The sequence below is a fragment of the Amia ocellicauda genome, chromosome 19 (assembly GCF_036373705.1).
Source record: "Amia ocellicauda isolate fAmiCal2 chromosome 19, fAmiCal2.hap1, whole genome shotgun sequence".
Lineage (NCBI taxonomy): Eukaryota > Metazoa > Chordata > Actinopteri > Amiiformes > Amiidae > Amia > Amia ocellicauda.
In genome coordinates, this window is record NC_089868.1 from 5670181 (window position 1) to 5696860 (window position 26680).

General features: G+C 37.6%; 1 protein-coding gene across 1 annotated transcript in view; it reads right to left on the reverse strand.

Annotated features, from left to right (window-relative positions):
* faf1 (Fas (TNFRSF6) associated factor 1) overlaps positions 1 to 26680 on the reverse strand; it is a 252547-nt gene that overhangs the window by 165664 nt on the left and 60203 nt on the right. The window contains exon 3 of the mRNA XM_066691639.1: positions 26305 to 26351. Coding sequence (XP_066547736.1) covers positions 26305 to 26351 — 47 coding nt within the window. The remainder of the gene's footprint in view (positions 1 to 26304; positions 26352 to 26680) is intronic.

Here is a 26680-nt window from a genome sequence, read left to right on the forward strand (position 1 = left end):
CTTGATTTTGGTCTCATCTGACCACAACACTTTCACCCAGTTCTCCTCTGAATCATTCAGATGTTGGCAAACTTCAGACGGGCCTGTATATGTGCTTTCTTGAGCAGGGGGACCTTACGGGCACTGCAGGATTTCAGTCCTTGACGGCGTAGTGTGTTACCAATTGTTTTATTGGTGACTATGGTCCCAGCTGCCTTGAGATCATTAACAAGATCCTCCTGTGTAGTTCTGGGCTGATTCCTCACTGTTCTCATGATCATTGAAACTCCATGAGGTGAGATCTTGCATTGAGCCCCAGACCGAGGGAGACTGACAGTTATTTTGTGTTTCTTCCATTTACGAATAATCGCACCAACTGTTGTCACCTTCTCACCAAGCTGCTTGGCGATGGTCTTGTAGCCCATTCCAGCCTTGTGTAGGTCTACAATCTTGTCCCTGACATCCTTGGACAGCTCTTTGGTCTTGGCCATGGTGGAGAGTTTGGAATCTGATTGATTGATTGCTTCTGTGGACAGGTGTCTTTTATACAGGTAACGAGCTGAGATTAGGAGCACTCCCTTTAAGAGAGTGCTCCTAATCTCAGCTCGTTACCTGTATAAAAGACACCTGGGAGCCAGAAATCTTGCTGATTGATAGGGGATCAAATACTTATTTCCCTCATTAACATGCAAATCAATTTATAACTTTTTTTTTAAATGCGTTTTTCTGGATTTTTTTGTTGTTATTCTGTCTCTCACTGTTAAAATACACCTACCATTAAAATTATAGACTGATCATTTCTTTGTCAGTGGGCAAACATACAAAATCAGCAGGGGATCAAATACTGATCCCCTGCTGATTTTGTATGTATATATATATATAGTGCTGCTGATTTTGTATATATATATTCTTTTTGTATATATATATATTCAAAAATCTGTACTGCCTGCCCAAACAAATGCATTAATGTAAATTAAAATTAATTCAATTAACTCAATCCAACCCCCCCCCCAAAAAAAAAACCACACAACTATATATATATATATATATATATATATATATATATACATACATACATACACTCACCTAAAGGATTATTAGGAACACCTGTTCAATTTCTCATTAATGCCAATATCTAACCAACCAATCACATGGCAGTTGCTTCAATGCATTTAGGGGTGTGGTCCTGGTCAAGACAATCTCCTGAACTCCAAACTGAATGTCTGAATGGGAAAGAAAGGTGATTTAAGCAATTTTGAGCGTGGCATGGTTGTTGGTGCCAGACGGGCCGGTCTGAGTATTTCACAATCTGCTCAGTTACTGGGATTTTCACGCACAACCATTTCTAGGGTTTACAAAGAATGGTGTGAAAAGGGAAAAACATCCAGTATGCGGCAGTCCTGTGGGCGAAAATGCCTTGTTGATGCTAGAGGTCAGAGGAGAATGGGCCGACTGATTCAAGCTGATAGAAGAGCAACTTTTACTGAAATAACCACTCGTTACAACCGAGGTATGCAGAAAAGCATTTGTGAAGCCACAACACGTACAACCTTGAGGCGGATGGGCTACAACAGCAGAAGACCCCACCGGGTACCACTCATCTCCACTACAAATAGGAAAAAGAGGCTACAATTTGCACAAGCTCACCAAAATTGGACAGTTGAAGACTGGAAAAATGTTGCCTGGTCTGATGAGTCTCCATTTCTGTTGAGACAGTCAGATGGTAGAGTCAGAATTTGGCGTAAACAGAATGAGAACATGGATCCATCATGCCTTGTTACCACTGTGCAGGCTGGTGGTGGTGGTGTAATGGTGTGGGGGATGTTTTCTTGGCACACTTTAGGCCCCTTAGTGCCAATTGGGCATCGTTTAAATGCCACGGCCTACCTGAGCATTGTTTCTGACCATGTCCATCCCTTTATGACCACCATGTACCCATCCTCTGATGGCTACTTCCAGCAGGATAATGCACCATGTCACAAAGGTCGAATCATTTCAAATTGGTTTCTTGAACATGACAATGAGTTCACTGTACTAAACTGGCCCCCACAGTCACCAGATCTCAACCCAATAGAGCATCTTTGGGATGTGGTGGAACGGGAGCTTCGTGCCCTGGATGTGCAGCCCACAAATCTCCATCAACTGCAAGATGCTATCCTATCAATATGGGCCAACATTTCTAAAGAATGCTTTCAGCACCTTGTTGAATCAATGCCACGTAGAATTAAGGCAGTTCTGAAGGCGAAAGGGGGTCAAACACAGTATTAGTATGGTGTTCCTAATAATCCTTTAGGTGAGTGTATATATATATACATACCAATCAGCCATAACATTCTGACCACTGACAGGTTATGTGAAAAACACTGATAATCTCGTTATCATAGCACCTGTCAGTGGGTGGGATATATTAGGCAGCAAGTGAACATTTTGTCCTCAAGTTGATGTGTTAGAAGCAGGTAAAATGGCAAGCATAAGGATCTGAGCGACTTTGACAAGGGCCAAATTGTGATGGCTAGACGACTGGTTCAGAGCATCTCCAGAACTGCAGCTCTTGTGGGGTGTTCCCGGTGGTCCAAGGAAGGAAAAGCGATGAACCAGCGACAGGGTCATGGGCGGCCAAGACTCACTGATGCACATGGGGAGCGAAGGCTGGCCCGTGTGGTCCGATCCAACAGACGAGCTACTGTAGCTCAAATTGCTGAAAAAGTTAATGCTGGTTCTGATAGAAAGGAACACACAGTGCATCGCAGTTTGTTGCGTATGGGGCTGCGTAGCCACAGATCAGTCAGGGTGCCCATGCCGAAAGTGCCTACAATGAGCACGTGAGCATCAGAACTGGACCATGGAGCAATGGAAGAAGGTGGCCTGGTCTGATGAATCACGAGTTCAAGGTGTTGACTTGGCCTCCAAATTCCCCAGATCTCAATCCAATTGAGCATCTGTGGGATGTGCTGGACAAACAAGTCTGATTCATGGAGGCCCCACCTCACAATTTACAGGACTTAAAGGATCTGCTGCTAAGGTCTTGGTGCCAGATACCACAGCACACCTTCAGAGATCTAGGGCAGTCGGCGGGTCAGGGCTGTTTTGGCAGCAAAAGGGAGACCTACACAATTTTTATTTTATTTTATTTTTTTATTTTTTTTTGTTTGCTAAAGCTAAACCCCCAACTGAAAACAAATCAGAAACAGACAACATTCCTTTGTAATTTCCTGGGGGGAACACTGATCATCACAAAAAAAAAAAAAAAAAAACCTTGATGGCATTAAGTAAGAAATAGTTCATATACAACTACTTAATTTTGCCATTTGAGAGCTGGGCGATATGACCTAAAAATAATCTTTCTATATTTTTAGAAGTTTGGGTGACACGCAATCTATATCTCGATTTCTTGTTTCTTGGTTTCCAACGACAAAAGACATAATTCCAACAACAAGTCTCTTTAATCATTAGCCTAAATATGGAAACTAACAAACAATACCACTTGCCAGGCTGTCATGGTAAATATGATTTTTATTTTACCTGACCTTAAATGAGTACATTAAATAAATTAAAAATTACAATACAAAATGCCTCTAGTATTCCTGTAAATACAATGCGCAAAATAATAAATACTTGCTGTCAAACTACATTTCGACAAAAAAGCGCGGAATACACATTCAAGCCTGTGGAATAAGAAACATAAGAAAGATGCATAAAACAAGAGAAGGCCATTCGACCCATTGTGCTCGTTTGGTGTCCATTAATAACTGAGTGATCCAAGGATCCTATCCAGTCTATTTTTAAATGTTTTTATCTAAAAAGAAACCCATAGAAAATGTAAAATTATGATTTACTGTCACATAACACAAGTAATAGTAGTCACACAACACATGCACTGTAAAATAGTATAGATTCAGGTATAGTATGCTCTCCTATTCTACACACTGGGAGCTCTCTGAATCCAGCTGCAGAGAGCCACATCAATCACTGCAGATTGCATCACAATGTTTGTTCTCAGCTAAGAATAATGCAAAATAGAATTAAAGATTAGTTGTACAAGATTTAAATTTTCTTAATGAAAATAGAATCTAGCTAGATTACTCAAACAGATGAGAGTAAGGGAGTATAAAAATGTGAATTTTTCTTATTTATTCTTATTATGTCAGATAAGCTTTGAGATGTATTAAGACATTAGATACATCTGTGTGGATCCATGACACTTATTTAGTATGCCCTGGACAGTACAAATAAGAATTCCACAGACCCTCACACTTCAGAGCCTGATCACCAGCAAAACACACACAGTTTGGAATCAGTGTAAACAGCCTTTACACCACAGATAATACTGGCCGGACTGAACAGGCGCTCAATTGTCTGCCACAGAGAAAACAACTCTTCGCTTGCAGGAGCCTGCGACATTGAAAGACGTTTTGTGTCAGTGTCTGGAGGCTGAATTCCCTGGAGCTGCCTTCCCACACCCAGTAAATAATGTATTTTCTCAATCCCTCTATCCACAAAGGCCTCTCTCTTTTACTTGGAGGTCAGCAGATATTATGAGCGAAAAAGAGCAGGATGCCAGAGCCCTGTACAAAGATACCATTTATCTCTGTTACAATATAAAAGGTTAAAGTCGTTGGATTTGAGGGCATTCTGGAAAGTAGTATAGAAAGACAATTTTCGTTGTTGTAGGTTTTTTTTTTTATTACACATGCAAAAAACACAAGGTTTGTTTTTTCCATTTCTCCTTTTTCTCTGTCAGTACTGCGTTTCATGCTCTGGCATAATTCCCTTAGTTGTACCTGCCTAAACAGAGTAATTAGAAAATGTGTAGTTTGAGTTGCCATTTACTACACTTCCAGAGTAATACCTGCTAGATATAGCAGGCAAGACTCCAAGAGTACATCTTGAGTTGTCAGAATAATATAGTATATAGGCTACTACAGTGTACACAGCTGATATTCTTAAACTGACAAAATGGGTAAATCTGATTTAATTGTCGTTATAATACACAAGCAATCCAATAAAAACCATAACATAAAAGCAATAGTCACAAATGCATAAAACTATAGTACTTTTTAAAAAAGGTTGGTATTGGTAATCTTCACAAAATACATGTTGGCCCAATTAGTACGGTTACATTTTTATTCCTCACATTATTTTACCCCCCAAAAAATGTAATATTCCTATCAGACAATTTTCAGAAGAAAACCAGGTAAGACAGTCAAAATGTTCCTCCAGTGCTTACAATGAAATACAGATATAGATAATATGATTGGTCTGAGGTTCTTATCCTTGGTGCACAAACATGCATTTGTAAATTAACAAATCATTCCATTCTTCGATATGCAATATCCTTAGTAAGGCAAACTAAGATGACTTAAGGACACTGGATAGTAGAAACAGGTTTTGAAAGAAAATCTGCTGAGCTCCTCAGTGTCCTTAGGGGCTTTTCCACTGCCAATTCCGATCCGGGTAAAATACATCTGTACAGGCATGTGCACAGGTAAGGCTCAACCTGTGCAGAGCACATGCCCTTTCCAGACTGGCTCAAGTTCCTGCATGTACTGGGGCAGTGTTCGTTTTAGAGGCAGGCAGCAGACAAACACCCTTCGCATCAGTGGAGCAGAGAAGAGAACACTTCCATACTATAAATAAAATAGTTAAAATTAACATCAAATGATGTTATTTTTTGTTAGCAAAAATATAATTGTTTTTATTTAAAATGCTTCAGTTGTCAAAAAATAGGCAAGTGCATTGGTTTTACTCTTTAGAATAATTCATAACGATATAGACAGTGTTCGATATAACTGTGTTCCAAAGACTAATTTAATATATAGTTTACATATATTTTTGTTTGGACTTACAATTTAGTGCAGCGGCATTTGTTTTAAAGACAGGAGGCAGCCGTGCATCAGTGGAGCAGATAAGACACTTGCCTACTTCCCATATTATAAATAAAATAGTTAAAATTAACATTAAATGGCTTGCTACTTTATGTTGTCAAAAAATGTTTGTATATTTAAACTGCTTCGGTTGCAAAAAAAATGCAAGTGTGTTGGTTTTACTTGGTGTATATCTCTTAACAAGATAAAACGAGAGTTGTTGATATAGCTGTGTTCTAAAGGACTAATTTAACATATGCATATCATTAAGTTTGGACTTGCATGCTAGTGCACATGTGAAGACCCCTGTGGTGGCTGAAAGCAGTGTAAATGCAACACTGCAGATCCTGATCAAATGTACTGATGCATTTATCCGGATCAGAAATGGCAGTTTAAAGTTGCCTATAGAGATTGTTTGGTGGATATAAATGACTGATGGAGTACATACAGTTGACTTTGTTAACAAGGAGGGATATTTTAAATTAGGTGTTCTCAGTAATTGCAAGCAAAATATATCCTCTATTGCTGTTATTACTGTGTTTTAATAGGTTATATTTTAAGTAAAATTTCCAGTCGGACCCATTATTTTGCTTACACGTGTAGGTATTGCTAATTGTGCTAGGGATTTTTCCCCCTCCAATTTTGGGACATAGTTGTCATCTCCCTTAAGGTAATTCCAATTTTATTTTATTTTTGAAATGCAGTTTTAGTACTGCTCAACTCTGTCACACTACTGAATTAAGATCCATTAAAAAGTTAGAAAAGGCATTTCTGGAGGAAGTGGGATGCCTTCATGTTTCATTTCAGTCTGGACAATTAATGCAAACCTTTGATTTAATCCCAGCCCAGGCCTGGAAAAGGGAATTGTAAAATAAATACAAGTTGGAAGTTGTAGGCATTCAGAGTAATGTAAGTAGATGGACTATGAACTGGTTGACATATAGGAAACCAAGGGTATCGATAAGAGGAGTTGCTTCTAACTGGAGTGAGGCTGTTAGTTAGGGATGGGGATCGTAACTTTTTATTGATATTGATACCATTTTTCGAGATTGCTTAAAGATCCGAGTCTTTATCGATACCACTATCGATACTTTTCTATTATTTGGTGGATAGACGAGACAACGATAAATTCTTAACAGAACTGTTATTGCTATTATTGCAAAAACGTTGAGTCTTTCATTTCTGATTTCAACATAACGTAGAACTATGAGAACAATAAAATAATATATCCGGAGCAAAATGTCCAACACGTTTTTTCCAACAACAAATAAAATAAATAATATACATAAATAAAATAAATATTACACAACAAAAAGAAAAACTAATCGACAGCTCTTCTTGACAGCTCACACTGTGCTCGTAAATCATTTTTCTGGTTCGCGCAGGTATATACTTTTAGGGGCTGTAGAGCCCTGAACTGGCTTATTATTGTCAACGATGGAGACTTGCTATGAAGTTGAGGTGCGCTTACCATGCATACCTTGGGTGGAGGAGGATGACTGTCCTGCAATGGCAGCCGGAGTTGGCACCGTTGCGACCCGAAGACTGTCGATGGTTCTGCATTTTCCCTTTAACTGATGCACAACGTTGAGGTGCTTAATCATTGCTGTATTGCCCCTCCCTTGCAAGAAATTAACAGCAAAAAATCTTTAGCTTTATTAAAATGTAGCCAAGCCTTTGACAGCTTAGTACGTTCAGCCATCCTAGCAAGCAACGAAATGAGAAATGAAGGGAATTAGGGCGTAACCCAATTAAATTATTCTTCATTTAGTTTAAAGGCGGTTGGCAGGCAATTCAATTGAATTTAGTAATTTTATTAGACAATCGATGTATGTTTGTGCACCAGTGATTTGATTTAAATGACATGACTCTTGTCTCTCGAGACATAAGTTAACATTACACTATATTACCCACTAGTCTCGATAGCAGTATCGATAAGCTCAGACCTTATTGATATTCGGGTTTTGAGAAATTTGAAACCGGGTCCTTAATAGAACCGGGTCTCGATCCCCATCTCTATTGTTAGTGGAGTGCCACAGGGATCAGTACTAGGGCCTTTGCTTTTTCTAATCTATATTAATGATCTGGACTCTGGGATAGTTAGCAAACTTGTCAAATTTGCATGATGATACTAAAATAGGTGGCTGAGCAGATACAATCTTGGCAGCACAGGCTATTCAAAGGGACTTAGATCATATTCAGTTGTAGGCCGACACCTGGCAGATGAAATTCAATGTGGACAAGTGTAAGGTATTACATGCAGGTAAAAAAAAGTGTACACTATGGGAGGAATAGAACCAGAGGAAGTAATGCATAAGAAAGATCTAGGAGTCTAAGTGGACTCCTCACTTTCTCCATTCAAACAATGTGGGGAAGCAATAAACAATAACTAATGGCATCAGCATATTTGGGGAAATGGTCAACAGCACCGCAATTTATCTTTTGCTCTTGCTTGTATGGTTAGCTTCCATAGCTTCCAGGACAAAACTAAGAAAATTCTACACTAGAAGCTGCTGATTCACTTCAATAGTTTATATTAAGCTGTTTTTGGATTACTCCATTATCAAATCAACAACATAACAAAACCTTCTTCACTTAACATTGCAGAGCTCAGGAATAACTTTTTTCCTCAATTATATAATGATGTAAAAAAAAAAAAGTTATATTCTTTCCCTGAGAGGTATTTGACAGGATTGTGGTCAGCAGCCTAAAGAGATAATTAAAAGTTTTCAAACACTCCTGGACCAACTGTGTTACACTTGTTGCAAATCATTGCATTCTAAAAGACTGTCCAATGGAAAAATAACACGATGTAGCATTTCTCTGCAAAATGTATCCCCATCCGTTGTTCTTTGAAAGGTCTTTCTAGTGTACTGTAACCATCTCTATGCATTAATGAGGCATTCAATTAATGATCATTGACTTGTTGGCCATTATTGTTATTTTATTTGGCTGATGCCTTTGTCCAAAGTGACTCATATTCAACTCTATTGGTATTGAGTACATGAGTACAGAATACAAAACCAAACTTAAAGAGGAGTACTTAAAGTCTACATTCAATTAAATATTATAAAATATTTCTAATCAAACATTTGAACTAAATACACCAGCTTGAGTATCAAAACTGTAAATGTATTTACAGAAAATAATTGATTCAATGCTTTGATCAAGCTGTTAATACAAGCTTGGTTGCACTGGCAGAAGATTAAGTTTAGCATTTTTGTTATTATTTAGAGAACATTTAATAAATTAACATATTTACAAAATCTTTTTTTTTTTGTGGTAGAATTTATATATTTTGGAAAATGCAAAACTGGAAATCTTATATAATTAAAACAAATACGTGAAAAACTAACTAAAAGCCCATTACTCATGCTTTTTACATTGCTGCATTACAACTGCAGTACCACAAACAACACATAGATGGAGATCTCAAACCATCAAACAGATGTCAGGAAGAGCCTGATATCAGTTGTCATTTCAATAGGGGCTGTTTTTGTTAAATATGTCTTCCTACTAGTACAGCACTGTTCCAGTCACTTTTGTGAATGGGAAGGGTAGGAGTTACACAGCACATGTTTATTCATAATTATGTGCCTGAAAAGCATGTTGTGAATACACAAAGCTGGAGCATTACAGTTCAGATCAACTACAATAAAAGACAAGACTCCATGAAGACAGGGATGCTGGGCTCAATTCAGGCATATTGGCCACCCATGCCATCTGGCTGCAACTGGGCATACAGTGAATAGCTAATCACATTTTTTCCCCAGTTTTTCATTAGGGATGTTTGTATCCAGGCTATTTAAAACATCATTCTGACAAGTCAAAATGGTGAATTTATTATGGAGAACCAAGTTCAGGTTCTTGTTTTACTTTAAATGTCTAAGATCACAAAATTATTTATCTGTACTGTGACTTAGCATCAGAAATGTATATTTTGGGAAACTGTCAAATTGATACAAGTTATTATCTATATTAACAAATAGTAAAAACATAAATCATGAATAGGGTCCTGTGAAATTCAGAGCAAATTGAAAGCTTGGTTTTCAGTCAAAACATTAAAAATATTAAATCAAGGTAAGCAACTGAGACTGACCTGAAGAGTAACAACAATCAAAACATCAATAACAGTCTAAAGATTCTTTAATATAAAAAAGGTGAAGGTATGAAGGTTATTCTACATTAGCGACTTTTAAAACTAAAATCTTAATTGTGCGTACAGAACATTTCTGGGATCTTTAATTTCAGCTCATGAAACACCAGACCAACACTTCATCCATCCAGCCAATATACACTCACCTAAAGGATTATTAGGAACACCATACTAATACTGTGTTTGACCCCCTATCGCCTTCAGAACTGCCTTAATTCTACGTGGCATTGATTCAACAAGGTGCTGAAAGCATTCTTTAGAAATGTTGGCACATATTGATAGGATAGCATCTTGCAGTTGATGGAGATTTGTGGGATGCACATCCAGGGCACGAAGCTCCCGTTCCACCACATCCCAAAGATACTCTATTGGGTTGAGATCTGGTGACTGTGGGGGCCAGTTCAGTACAGTGAACTCATTGTCATGTTCAAGAAACCAATTTGAAATGATTCGACCTTTGTGACATGGTGCATTATCCTGCTGGAAGTAGCCATCAGAGGATGGGTACATGGTGGTCATAAAGGGATGGACATGGTCAGAAACAATGCTCAGGTAGGCCGTGGCATTTAAACGATGCCCAATTGGCACTAAGGGGCCTAAAGTGTGCCAAGAAAACATCCCCCACACCATTACACCACCACCACCAGCCTGCACAGTGGTAACAAGGCATGATGGATCCATGTTCTCATTCTGTTTACGCCAAATTCTGACTCTACCATCTGAATGTCTCAACAGAAATCGAGACTCATCAGACCAGGCAACATTTTTCCAGTCTTCAACTGTCCAATTTTGGTGAGCTTGTGCAAATTGTAGCCTCTTTTTCCTATTTGTAGTGGAGATGAGTGGTACCCGGTGGGGTCTTCTGCTGTTGTAGCCCATCCGCCTCAAGGTTGTACGTGTTGTGGCTTCACAAATGCTTTTCTGCATACCTCGGTTGTAACGAGTGGTTATTTCAGTCAAAGTTGCTCTTCTATCAGCTTAAATCAGTCGGCCCATTCTCCTCTGACCTCTAGCATCAACAAGGCATTTTCGCCCACAGGACTGCCGCATACTGGATGTTTTTCCCTTTTCACACCATTCTTTGTAAACCCTAGAAATGGTTGTGCGTGAAAATCCCAGTAACTGAGCAGATTGTGAAATACTCAGACCGGCCCGTCTGGCACCAACAACCATGCCACGCTCAAAATTGCTTAAATCACCTTTCTTTCCCATTCGGACATTCAGTTTGGAGCTCAGGAGATTGTCTTGACCAGGACCACACCCCTAAATGCATTGAAGCAACTGCCATGTGATTGGTTGGTTAGATAATTGCATTAATGAGAAATTGAACAGGTGTTCCTAATAATCCTTTAGGTGAGTGTAACTTCCTGTTATATAGCGCTTTTCCATTTCGCATACTGCCATCTCTAAGACTTTAGTTGAGTAATTAAGTATGACAGGATTTCCCAGAGGAAATGAGACCAGTAAGGCTCCTGTTTTAGGCACTGCTGATCATTCATAATATTGTTTCCTGACATATTTTCTGTTGTTGTTAATATTAACAAGGCATTTTTAAAAGAAAATGATTTTTGCCTATTAAAACAGAATATGTTCTTTTCTGAGTCTTCAGCAGATATTTCATACTACATTTATACTTTACCAGATCCTCTAATTATTTCAGATTTAATCAAGGAGCTATTTCAGTTGTTTTTATTTGCTAATAATTATATTTCAGCCCACAGCTGTTTTCTATTAGACCAGATACCTTTAACATCTTTATTGACCACAATGAAGATTTTCTGTACTTTGAAAAGTAGCAAATATTTTATAGGGTCATGAAAACGACCAACTTCGGCCTCAAACACTGATTTCAGTAAGTATCTAATAAATTTGCTTGCGGTTTCTATCACAAATGTTATTTAAGATCTCCTTTCCTCCAAGTATGTATGCACATGTTTAGTTTAATTTTCTCAATGTGCTTATCCAGATGAAAGGTCACCACACACACTACAAACATCTGCTACAGTCTGCACAACTTTTTCAAGTAGTGGGATGTGCAAAATATTGCTATAAAAAATAAATCCACATTATCACTGACAGCAATTTCAAATTTCTTATTTTACATAATGATTGCTATAACCTTTCATTTATACAGGCTTCTACATTTCCAGTGTACAGAAGTAGATACCTCAGATTCATAAAACACAAACTGATATGTAACAAAATCAATTCTACATTTAACAAAATTGTAGAAGTACAGCGTTATTCTTCTATTAAGAGCCTGTAGTGTCTTGCAGATGCATGTGAATCTATATTTGATTGTCCATACTGGAAAGTGGTGAGCCTTTTATTAGGGTGGTCAACACAGGAAGACAATCACAGAGAGAATAACGTGCCCCATTTGCCATCATCACAGCTAACTAAATTATGTTGCTACAATGTTGTGGCAACATGTGTTAGCAGGGATACCTGTGGACCACTGCGTTACTTCTGCATTATTGTTTCTTTATCTGTGATCTTTACAGCAAAGTATTGTGCTATATAAAGGAAATGTAAAATAAAACAAATGTTTCAATGAACATTTGCTGTTTGTTTGCTAAATGCACAGAAGACCCCCCAAAAGCATATCAAGGAGGAATCAACGTAAGTTTAAAGTATACCTTATTTATTAGGCTTAATTGGTCAATTGCACAGAACTGAAAGCAGTGAACTGGAGATGATCATGTGTTTAGTACACAGCTCCATACTAACTCAGCATGTCCATTGCTATTGACCCATTATTATTATAAATCTGTATAATAATAATATATAATGTTGACAAACTGTGATTTGTAGAATCATATTATTATAGTTAACCCAAATGTTAAGGTTACTGTGTTTAAATCAACTGCCAAATGTACTGCAAGTGATTAAGTGCTTCATAATGTATAATCACTGAGATGCTTTATTTCACATGTAACAAATATACATCCAGCCAAGACTGTTAGTGCTCGACTTGCATCAAAGCACCGCAGCTCTGCATTGAGACATCAAAGCCGTGCGTGCAGTGGAGCCTATTGAGTGACAGAGTGAGAGACAGGAGGCAGGATCTTGCTGGGAGAGTGACGGTGTGAAATTGTCAATCTTCCATATTTCAAGGATAGATTGGCTCTGCTCAATGTTTTAATCAATCGGGTTCATAACGGCATGTGTGCAGAACTTCATCCCTATTTTTGCGTATTTTGGTGTTACAATGCATACCAGCGTATTTTGATGTCAAAATGCGTACATGCTACACGAAATGCGTACAGGTTGGCAGGTCTGTATATGATTTTGCAATGAGCATATGGAATAAATAGAATACAGAAAGTCTGACAGTACAGTGTGGGTTCTCCTCCTGGAGCTTTTGCACCACAACTCCCCAAGCCAACAGAATCTGATGAGACACCTGTCAGCTCAGATAGGTTAACAACTTATGATCAGAGCCCTCAGATGCTTTGCATTGTACCTGAGGGAAGTGCAGAAGCAAAGCAGACCAGACCGGACCATGAGTGCCATCATGTTTGACTAGATACCGACCCTTGTTTGTACCGAGAAATCGATTTGGCTACTGATCCTTACTCCGAACAACAACTAAGACTGCTTTGAGAACTGGATTGTTTTATTTGGGAAAGCAAGAATGAAGCTAGGTATATGGAAATTCAGGTTTTCTTTTGGCTTTCACAACCTTTTAAAAGGATCCCCATTTGTTTCAGCACTCGCTGTCATTAAAACCCAAGAGGCTCGTATGAGGCTTTTAACACCAATCCCCGGGCTCTCAGGTCCAACAACCCAAACTGTGTCACAATAGGAAACTTAAATTCTACAGAAACCTATCGGGCATTTTCATGAGGGGACAAACGGACCAACAAATAGCCTAGACTTATAGTAATAGATAATAAATAGGAATGTTACAGACCTTTGATCACTTTCAGCAACAGTACAGTATTCACATGTGCTGTGCTCAAAGTGGTCACTAAAGATGAATGAACTCGAACATAATAAAAATGTGAATCTATCATTCCCACATGGGGGGGGGTTACCAAGATGCTGAGCTTTATAAATAGGTGGCGTTTAGGAAAACAGACAAGGCAAGGATATAATGAAAGGAGGCTGATTTATTATACACAAACAAAACAAAACCTAGCTCCTCTCAAGACTACCTAAACTGTAACACAGGTCCCTATCTACACATAATAAATAGACAAACACTTATAGCTACCAGTGCAAGTTAAAATCCGAATGCTCCTTACCATGTTTGTATTTCATTATGCGTTTGCTCTCATTCATTCTCTCCTCTCCACTCCCAGTTACTCCTCCCTGACCCTCCACACCTGCTTTATTGAGTAGGGAGGTGAATTAAATGGGGGAGCACCTGATGTGCAGTGCCTCCATGAGTGAATCTCTGGCTCAATAAAGGAGGAAGCGGTCCTACTGTCGCACTTTACCCCTCCCAGCATGACATCGCACAATATTGCTACTTTTCATCATCTCACAGAAATTAAAAGAAGTTCACTATATTTGTTTTTGGAAGTCATGACATCTCTGGCAAATTATTTTTAAATCCTAATTGATATCAATGTTTCGACATGAGTGGTACACATGGTGCAATACATCTCAGTATTTAGTAATATGAAATTGTTTTTTGCTCAGGATTTGACAAATTTTAATTTGTTCAAACCTAGTCATAATGAAATGCACTTCTGTTCCAGAAAAAGTGAGCAATTAGACTTTTAATCTATGCAATTCCTGAAAGGGGAACATGAATTACAATGGTTTTATGCATATTTATGTGTAGCTATTGCACTTTTCCAGTTTGATTCTATTATATAAGCAACTTATAAAACTTTAACTTGTAAAACTTCCCAAATAATGGCAGATGTCAAAAGCCAGCATTGCATGTTCTTTCAGTGGTGTAATAACTTCCTGCAGAAACACAGCAGAAAATCTAAAAACCACCAGATTGGTCTTCCCTGCAGCAACTCTGCAACAATTTCACGGTTTTACTCCTTGATAGTAATTTTAGTTTCCATAGACAACATGAAGTGATGCTGTGACCACAGCTGTGATTAAAACTGAGAAGACAGTCATTTTATTCTCCTTGCCAACAACAGAGAATAATGTGCAGTGGAGATTGTTTGTGCAAGTAAACAATCGCACAATCAAAAAAGGGCAAAAAATGTAAATCTGCAGCGATCACTTAGATCGCAGTGCAACATTGGCATCACTTGAATCATCCCACTATGAATAGGCTAATGCACAGTAATGTACACTCACCTAAAGGATTATTAGGAACACCTGTTCAATTTCTCATTAATGCAATTATCTAACCAACCAATCACATGGCAGTTGCTTCAATGCATTTAGGGGTGTGGTCCTGGTCAAGACAATCTCCTGAACTCCAAACTGAATGTCTGAATGGGAAAGAAAGGTGATTTAAGCAATTTTGAGCGTGGCATGGTTGTTGGTGCCAGACGGGCCGGTCTGAGTATTTCACAATCTGCTCAGTTACTGGGATTTTCACGCACAACCATTTCTAGGGTTTACAAAGAATGGTGTGAAAAGGGAAAAACATCCAGTATGCGGCAGTCCTGTGAGCGAAAATGCCTCGTTGATGCTAGAGGTCAGAGGAGAATGGGCCGACTGATTCAAGCTGATAGAAGAGCAACTTTGACTGAAATAACCACTCGTTACAACCGAGGTATGCAGCAAAGCATTTGTGAAGCCACAACACGTACAACCTTGAGGCGGATGGGCTACAACAGCAGAAGACCCCACCGGGTACCACTCATCTCCACTACAAATAGGAAAAAGAGGCTACAATTTGCATAAGCTCACCAAAATTGGACAGTTGAAGACTGGAAAAATGTTGCCTGGTCTGATGAGTCTCGATTTCTGTTGAGACATTCAGATGGTAGAGTCAGAATTTGGCGTAAACAGAATGAGAACATGGATCCATCATGCCTTGTTACCACTGTGCAGGCTGGTGGTGGTGGTGTAATGGTGTGGGGGATGTTTTCTTGGCACACTTTAGGCCCCTTAGTGCCAATTGGGCATCGTTTAAATGCCACGGCCTACCTGAGCATTGTTTCTGACCATGTCCATCCCTTTATGACCACCATGTACCCATCCTCTGATGGCTACTTCCAGCAGGATAATGCACCATGTCACAAAGGTCGAATCATTTCAAATTGGTTTCTTGAACATGACAATGAGTTCACTGTACTAAACTGGCCCCCACAGTCACCAGATCTCAACCCAATAGAGCATCTTTGGGATGTGGTGGAACGGGAGCTTCGTGCCCTGGATGTGCATCCTACAAATCTCCATCAACTGCAAGATGCTATCCTATCAATATGGGCCAACATTTCTAAAGAATGCTTTCAGCACCTTGTTGAATCAATGCCACGTAGAATTAAGGCAGTTCTGAAGGCGAAAGGGGGTCAAACACAGTATTAGTATGGTGTTCCTAATAATCCTTTAGGTGAGTGTATGTTACAGTTTGTGATTTTCACAATGGAATGTGATTGGTAAATAGTAACTTTGCTATTCCAGTACAGTCTGCTCAAATTTGTGTTGGCTTTTCTACAACAGGTCATTTATAAAGGTATTTAGAAAAAAAAAATGTATGTATGACCATAATAATCTTAATTATTGCTTGTCATTATTAATGCTTATGTTTTCCACAGACTGAAATGAAAACATTAAAAACAGAACAAAATCACACAGTTAAAAAATACCTGGGTACAAATGTGTTAATACAGTAACAGAATTTGTTGTTTATAAGTTACTCTCAATTTACGCATTATAATATAAAATAAACAAAAGCTGTGAAAGAATGAACATGGTGTATATGAAATCAGACTTAAAATTTAAACCTGAAAACAAATCAAAGCAGGAAAGTGATACATTTTGAAAAAATACCCATTTTATAGCCTACTGTATATATTTTTGGAGACCCCGATCGATTGGCACTCTCTAAAGCTCTCTCTAATGCTGTTGTGACACACACATTGCGTTTAAATTGAGAAATAAAAAATGGAAAAAAGGTAAAGCAGTATATATTTCATATATTGTCAAGTTGGCTTATTTTGTATTACTCCACATTGTATTAACATTTTACTACACATATTACTCACTTCTGTTATATTGGGGGATTTAAATTTCCCAAACAGACTGGGAAAGCCCAGTTGGGCTTCTGCCCAGAAGCAGAAATAGAAATGGTTGAGATGGTAAATGACTGCTTTCTAACTCAATTTGTCAGGGAACCAACCAGAGAGAGTGCATGCATTTACCTGATCTTTTCAAATGACCAAGATTGAGTCAGAGGGACACTAGTAAGAGAACCAATGGCAAACTGTGATCACAATATGGTAAGCTTTGAGGCATACTTTCAAAAAACAGGGACCAAGTCTAAAACAATGATCTACAATTTTAGAAAAGCAAACCTTGAAGGTATGAGGCGACACTTAGAAGAGTTAGACTGGAGCACACTGGATACAGATTCAGTCGAAAATGGATGGTTATATTTTAAGAATATATTACCTGAGGCTCAAGAGAAATTTGTACCAAAACATTGGAGCAAAAAATATTGGGCAAAATGGTTTAATTGAAGTATGCAAAAAAAAAAAAACGAGAAAGAAAATGTTGTATAGCACATACAAAAGGGATAGGGACGAAACAAAATACAAAGAATATACTGAACTACAAACAGGGATCAGGAAAGAAAATAGGGAAATAGAAAGAAACAGCTCTTGGAGCTAAAACTAATGCAAAGAGCTTTTTCAATACTACAACAGCAAGAGGTCAATAAAGGAGGAAGTGAAACAGCTAAAGGGCAAAATCTGAAGTATCTGAGAAAACAAACAAGATGTGGCATATGTTCTAAATGAGTATTTCACAGAGGTTTTTACAAAAGAAAAAACAGATAGCATGCCACAGGTTAACAACCAGTCCAGTCAAACCCTAAGAGAGATCAGAATAAATGAGGAGGTACTAAAGGGACTAGCAGAATTCAAAAAAAAAAAAAAAAAAAAAAAAAAAAAAAAAAAAAATCACCTTGGCCAGATGGCCAACAGTACTTAAAAGAAATTAGGGAAATTTATTCACCACTAGAGGTAGACCGATTTATCAGTCAAGCCGATTCATCGGGGCCGATTACAGCTTTTTGAAACTATCGGCAATCGATATGATATTGATATGAAGTTATTGTACATGCAAAGCAGCGTGGGCATTTAAATCAGGGCATACATGTGTTTATATTTGGATCTTCTCTCATTCTTACAGCGTTATTTGCACAAGTCTTTTTTTTTGTAGATTCATATTTCTGTTTATAAACAAACATATTATTTATTTGTAAATCATATTTATGTGTGTAAAAAGTTTGTGGATTAAAAACATTAGGCGTGTGTGTACACGGTGATGCCCTTACATGATTCCAGAATTTTCTAATGTTTCTTTGCTAATCTGGTTGTAATATAACAGCAGCTGCCTTTATTACTTGCAAAAGCAACACGAGAATCTATAAATAAAAGTAATACAATGCGTGGTCAGGCATGTTTATTTTATGTTTACATCTACATGTTTTTTTTTTTTTTTTTTTTTTTTTTTTTTAAGTAAGAAAGGAGTTCTACTAAACAAATCTACAAATGGAAAGCATAAAATACTGTCTTGCGTCTCTGTTTTAACAGAGCCAGCAGCACATCCACTATTACCGAACCTGTTTAAGAGTGCCCCCAGGCGCACAGCTGACCACACCTCTGTGAGCCTCTCAGCGCCCGCAGCTTTATATCTACACATTCTACAGCTAGCAATTATATCTGGAAATAAGTACCCAAAGGTTGTTATTACTGGAATTTCATTATTTGTAGTTTATTTTCATTAATGATCTAAAAAGGGTAATGTTGAATTAATGCTGTAATTTTACCAAAAACTTTCCAATAAATTCTTTTTTTTCCCAATTTTCAAAATTGTCCACTAACTAAACTATTCCAGATGACACTTCGAACAGGGGATGTGCCAAATGATTGGAAAACTGCTAATGTCATACCAATCCACAAGACGGGACAAAACTAAGCCAGGAAATTACAGGCCAATCAGTCTCACCTGCATTACTTGTAAAATGTTGGAAAAAATTATTAGAAAATAGAGCAGCATCTTAATGAAAACCATAATCTTGGAGATAATCAACATGGGTTTAGATGAGGCAGATCATGTCTTAGAATGTATTCTAATTTTTTGAACATCCAACTGCAGCTGTAGATCACGTGAAAGCATATTGATATGATATACTAAAATTGTCAAAGTTTTAGGCATTCAGGGTAGTGCTGTGTGATATGACGATCGTTTAATATTATGCTCTATCGTTTAAATCGTTGTGTCGTTTAAATCGTCATTTGGACAACGCTTTGCGTTCTCCCCGGTTCTTCCACATGTGTCGGATGCAGGTGAGAAATGTGCATCAGAAACACAGACAGACATGGAGGGGAGTGAACTGACACAGAATAACCAACATAACCAAGAGATACTTTAATGTGCAAGCACACACGTTCCGCCCCGCTCTCGTTGCCGGGCTAAACTCAAGCTGCAAGCACCCCCCCACCCCCGCTAATTTAGATTGATATAATTTGTATAAAATTAAATCATAATAAAGCTGGTTTGCATTTTAATAAATTGGAAAGCAATGCAAACACATGCAGAAAGTTTCATTATGACTGTGAAGTGGTAGAACAGTTTTTATTATTATTATTATTATTATTATTATTATTAAAACTATTTTGTATTAACGTGTGCTGTACAGGTAAGTAGAATCGAGACGCGACAGTCAGATAAGAAATGTCTCTGTCTAGCAGATGTTAATGCGCCACTATAAACCGGGCTGTGGTAAATCTACCTGAATCTATACCATTTACAGCGCATGTGTTGCGTGATTACTATTACTTGTGTTGTTATGTGACAGTAAATCATACGGTGTATTTCTGTACATATTTATCCCATAACAGCATAACACACGTAATAGTAATCAATAATCACACAACACTTGCGCTGTAATGTGTTGCATTATATTTACCATGACAGCCTGCATGTGGTATTTGTTAGTTTTGCATATTTAATGATTAAATAAAGACTTGTTATTTAAATGTTTTTGGTCTTATTTTGTAGCTTGATTGGATAAAAACAAGAAATATCGAGATATATACCTTGTATCACCCAAACTTCTAAAAATAGAGATATTATTTTTAAGTCATATCGCCCAGCCCTAACTCAGGGTAATGTAAGTAGATGGATTATGAACTAGTTGGTGTATAGGAAACAGGGTGTTGATAAGAGGATAACTGGAGTGAGGTTCTTAGAGGAGTTCCACGGGGATCAGTATTAGGGCCTTTGTTTTTTCTAATCTATATTAATGATCTGGACTCTGGGATAGTTAGCAAACTTGTCAAATTTGCCGATGATACTAAAATAGGTGGCTCAGCTGATACAATCTTGGCAGCACAGGCTATTCAAAGGGACTTGGATAATATTCAATTGTGGGCTGACACCTGGACAATTGCAAGGTTTTACATGCAGGTAACACAAATGTCCACTATAATTACACTATAGGAGAACTAAAACTAGAAGAAGTAATGCATGAGAAAGATCTAGGAGTCTGACTACTAACTTTCTCCATCCAAACAATGTGGGGAAGCAATAAAAAAGGCAAACATTATTAGGGTATATTGTCAAAAGTGTAGAATTTAGAACAAGGGAAGTAATGTTACTCTACAATGCACTAGTTAGACCTCATCTGGAATATGGTGTACAGTTCTGGGCTCCACACTTCAAGAAAGATATTGCTGCTCTAGAGGCAGTTCAGAAATGAGCAACCAGACTTATTCTAGGTTTGAAGAGAATGTCCTACTCGGAGAGACTGAGGGAACTGAACCTTTTCACCCTGGAACAGAGGAGACTACGTGGGACTTGATTCAAGTCTTCAAAATCATGAAAGGCATCGACCACATCAAACCAGAGGAGCTTTTCCAGATCAGCAGGGACACACAGACCCAGGGACACAAATGGAAAATCAGGCTTCAAAGCATTCAAGACAGAAAACAGGAGACACTTCTTTACACAGAGAGTAGTCACAATCTGGAACAAACTCCCCAGCAATGTGGTAGATGCTGAAAATTTGGGAACATTTAAAAATAGACTGGATAGGATCCTTGGATCACTTAGTTATTAATGGACACCAAACGAGCACGATGGATCGAATGGCCTCCTCTCGTTTGTAAACTTTCTTATGTTCTTTTCTTATGTTCTTATGTTCTTTAAGTTCAATCAAGTGAAATCTTAATTTTCTATAGGTTGAATTAGTGGTCAACAATCTCTGGAAAGTTTGAATTGATAATCGTTATTACAAATGAAGAGTATAATGTTGTGACACTAAACCATGAGACCATGAGTGCATTCACTTTTTGTAGAGCCAAAGAATGTAAACATATAAATATTTGTTTCTTGATTTATATTTATCTATACAGCTCTGGTAAAAATTAAGAGACCACAGCAAAATTATCAGTTTCTCTCGTTTTACTATTTACAGGTATGTGTTTCGGTAAAATGAACATCTTTGTTTTAGTCTATAAACTACTGACAACATTTCTCCCAAATTCCAAATACAAATATTGTCAATTAGAGCATTTTATTTGCAAAAATGACAACTGGTCAAAATTACAAAAAAGATGCAGTGTTGTCAAACCTCAAATAATGCAAAGAAAATAAGTTCATATTCAAGACAATACTAATATTTTAACTTGGTGGAATAACCCTGATTTTCAATCACAGCTTTCATGCATCTTGGCATGCTCTCCACCAGTCTTTCACATTGATGTTGGGTGACTTTATGCCACTCCTGGTGCAAACATTCAAGCAGCTCGGCTTTCTTTGATGGTTTGTGACCATCCATCGTCCTCTTGATCACATTCCAGAGGTTTTCAATGGGGTTCAGGTCTGGAGATTGGGCTGGCCATGACAGGGTCTTGATCTGGTGGTCCTCCATCCACACCTTGATTGGCCTGGCTGTGTAGCATTGGAGCATTGTCCTGCTGGAAAAAACGATCCTCAGAGTTGGGGAAAATTGTCAGAGCAGGAGGAAGCAAGTTTTCTTCCAGGACAACCTTGTACGTGGCTTGATTCATGCGTCCTTCACAAAGGCAAATATGCCCGATTCCAGCCTTGCTGAAGCACTCCCAGATCATCACCGATCCTTCGCCAAATTTCACAGTGGGTGCAAGACACTGTGGCTTGTAGGCCTCTCCAGGTCTCCATCTAACCAGGTGTTGGGCAAAGCTGAAAATTGGACTCTAGTCCTCTATTGTCCAATCTTTATGGTATTTTGCAAACTTCAGCCTGGCTCTTCTTTGCTTCTCATCAATGAAGGGCTTTTATCTAGCTTTGTACGACTTCAGCCCTGCCCCTAGGAGCCTGTTTCAAACTGTCCTCGCAGTGCACTTCACCCCAGCTGCCGTTTGCCATTCTTTTTGTAGGTCATCTGATGTCATCCTATGGTTGTTGAGTGACATTTGAATGAGTTGGCAGCGAGTCGTTTTCACCCTCTGCCGGTCTGTAGCTTTGTTGTCCCCAATGTCTGCTGCTTGACCTTGTTCTTATGAACCATTGTCTTTGAAATTTTAAGGATGGAAGCAACCCGACGCTCACTGTATCCCTCTGCAAGTAAACCAGAATTGAACCCTTTTCCTCACTCAGAACTTTCCTTTTCAACTCTTTTGGCCTGGTCAATAGTTATTTTTTGATTCCAATTACTTTTGAGGTACTACTAGCACTGTTTTTGCCATCCACCCGGTCCTATTGCAAGAGGATAGTGATGACCACAATAGTGGTTTTTATACTTTTCTTCGTTAAAGAAGATTTGGTTCAGGTGATCACCTAATCAGTACCTCATTCAGTAGAATGAGGTGTGCCTGTGTTGTAATTCAACAGACACTAGCATAGAATGGCTGCCATACATGTAGAGATGCTGGATTTAGAAAAAATTGCAGTGGTCTCTTAAAATACACAGCTCTGGAAAAATATTTTTGTACATATATATATATTTTTTCTATTAATGATGTTACCTATACTTTCTAAATATGTCCTGGACATTTCCATTCACATCTGTTGCTTATAAGATGGGAACAAAAAAGGAAAATTACTTTTTAGACCATTAAAACAAAACAAAAAACTGATTCCAATACCCAGAAGAGCAAGAGTACATGGCGTCACATCAGGGCCCTGATCCTTGTTTAACTAATTCGGGCTAAATCAGCCGGATTCAGTTAATCTGATAGCCTGACTTAAATGAACTCCTATGGTAACGTAGAAAAACAGACTTCTATCAACTTATCCTGAAAATGATGTGGCTAACTCAGTTAGCCAGCTACAAGGAACAGGGCACAGGACATTCACTGGTGTAAACAAAGGCAGATGACAGTAAAAACGATGTTACTGGTTTGGATGTTTTATGTGAAAGTCTTGATGTGTCCCAACATCAAATACAGGAGAGCAGGATAATAGATACACATTTTATTTTATTAATATGCGGTGGGACACTGTTGTAATCCCAAGACACTTTGAAATGGACTACTTAACTGAGAGAAATTAACCTGATAATTAGCTGCAACATCTTCGCTAAAATGCACTGCAAACAATGGTATAATTAGTAGGGCCCAACACATATATCGGCACATTCCTCCAATAATGCACCCATACATTCTCAAACTATAGGCTAAATATTTTTTTCAAATTACCATAAAATCCTTTGTCGGACAGACAAATAATAAATGTTTATTTGGTTTTTCAGTCGTTATTATAATTATTTAACAGTTATTGTTCTTTAGTTTTCACTGGAAGCTTCCGACTTCTCTGCACAGCAGCACCGTGCATAAACTACTTAGAGCCATGGTGAAACATACACACACCCATTGAGAAACATAGGGCTGATAAACCAACAAAAATGTGTTTTACTAAAACCCTCATAACCAATAGAAAGTATTTTTGAAAGCTGTGCTGCATTTGAACGTCCATGGTTTTGGATATGTTTATTCTCGTCATGACGGAAGATTACCGTATACTATGGCATAGAGGCACATTTTACTGAAAAGTTAATTCAATCCCTTTTCAAAATTCACAATAGCAATTAAAATAAAGAAAAACAGTAAATGTTTGTTGAAGATGTTGTCTGGATATAAGCAAGCAAAAACTGTAAGTGTCAAGCAGGCTCAGATAACAGTAAAAAAGCAGAAGAAAATTTGTGAAAAAACACACCTCTCACACAGAATTGGAACTGAAACTATACATGAAATCGATAAAACTATTTCAAATCCTACATCATGTTTTGGCTATAATTCGTATTGCAATACTATTAACATACACAGTAAATAAAAACTGAATAAAAAAAAGAGCTCCCTTTTGGCAGAAAATGCAGAGCTGTGCGTCCTGCACTATAACCTGCCACTGTTGAATCAGCAGTATTGAGCACTGAGGAGGACTTGTGAACCTGAGAGAACCTGACACATGTAAAATGCTAATATTAGCTAGATCAGCACTTAACACTAGATAGCACTTAACACTATCCTGTTCATTGTTCTAATGTATAGAACATGCATATTTTTCATTTATTCGTTTTTTTGGGGGGGCAATATTTGATGTGTGGTTATTTGTGATGAAAGTTCATGTTATCTTATTAGTTTATTATTCAAATGTTAAAATCCTGCCTTCAGTGCATAATTGTCACAATTTCTGTCTGAGAGACAAATTTGAGGGATCCATGCTGGAAACAAAAAAATAAAAATAAAAAATAAAAATAAAAAAAATAAAAAAAATCGGCAGATATATCAGTATCTGTATCGGACCCAAAAAATCTGTATCGGTCAGGCTCTAATAATTAGAATAATAATAATGGATACAATATGACTTTTCATGTATTATTATTAATCATAATATTTCCTTAATATCTCATTTTTTCACTAAGTTTTTTTAGGGCCTTAATGCAGATATGACCATATATTAAAAAACGACACAAAAAGTTTGACCTACCAGCAGTACTAGAAAAGTGAATTTGGATTTTTTTTTTTTTTATGATGATACCATACCTTTAAATGAAGATGATAAAGTAAGAGTTTTCATAATCTTCTACATCTCAAACTAAAAGCAGAAGAACACTGTAGTTGTGCAGTAAAAAGTGTGTGTAGTTACATCTCCCTGGGACATACATCTACTGCATGTTTAATAGAACATCAGTTAATTGGCAATTCTTACCAAATATTGTTGACATTTAGACTTGATATAACATCAATATCTGGAACTGTGCTGCAGACGGGATATAACAGGAAGGTGTATGCAGATCACCACAACTACAGACTTTTTGAGAGAGAACTTGAAACTACAGCTCGAAATTTACAAAATGTGCAGTCTACAGTGCCAAAAAGAATGAAAATGCTGGATGTCTACCTGTTCACTGAAATTCTACTGCCTTTCAAGAAATTCACAGATTTGAAGTTGCATGCAAGATTACACATAACATAAGGTGTTTGTGACCAAAGATATACATAAAAGACGTGATCCACACCTGTAGCGGTTTGGATTTTTACTTTTTATACTGCATGAGCTGCAGATTTGCAATGGTGGACAGACTTCTTAACTATAAAATCCCTTAATATTCTTAAAATTGGGAATTTCAGGGATTCAGTTTAAAAATACCCAGCAGATACTCTCTCCTCCAAGAGGATCTGTTCCATTTACAAATATAGTATACAAACAGATTCTTTATCCTCTTTTATGATTTACTCATCAGAAACAAGTGTTCATTAAACTATTAGAGTGAGGTTCATTCATCCGACTTGATTTAATTATTTGTTCAGATTTAACAAAATAATATTTTAAGGTGAACACTGATCACTTGTAATATTGTTCAATGTTCTTTATTGAAAAACAGAGGAAAAACAACACTGATTGGAACCTGAAATGTATGGGGAATTTAGAACAACTTCAAGCTGGGATTTTATTTTTAGAGCATATGGAAAAATACAGTAATTATTGAGGTTTCTTTTAAAGTTTTTTTTAATGTATAACATATAAATGACATGAAATGACAAATGAACTATCAGTACAGATAGATTTGGATCAGCAGATCTAGAGGAGTTTCATAAGGCTTCAGCTATAGGGCTAAAGCACAGGCTACTCCAGTTCTAATTTCCCCAATTAATTAAATAAGGCCAAGCCTATAAAACCTTTTATTTGGTCAGCATTCCTTAAGAGGTTTAATTAAAGCCTTACCTTTGTAAGATGCCATTCTCTTGTGGAATCACACCATTAATAGCTGCCTGTTGAGGGAAGAGAAAATACACATTGTAACAATCCAAAAGTACTTTTTTTTTTTTTTGTCCAACCGTGGGCAAAGCACTTCATAGTAAATTAATTTGATGGACAGTTTTCCATTAAGTAAGACTAAGTAAAATGGCTAATGTCAAATGTAACCTGCAGAATTGAATTCATAAATAATTCTGTGCAAATGTATTTCTATTCTGCATTTACTTTTTATAAGAACATATGAAAGTTTACAAACAAGGCCATTCGACCCATTGTGCTCATTTGGTGTCCATTAACAACTGATCCAATGATCCTATCCAGTTTGATTTTAAATGTTCCCAAA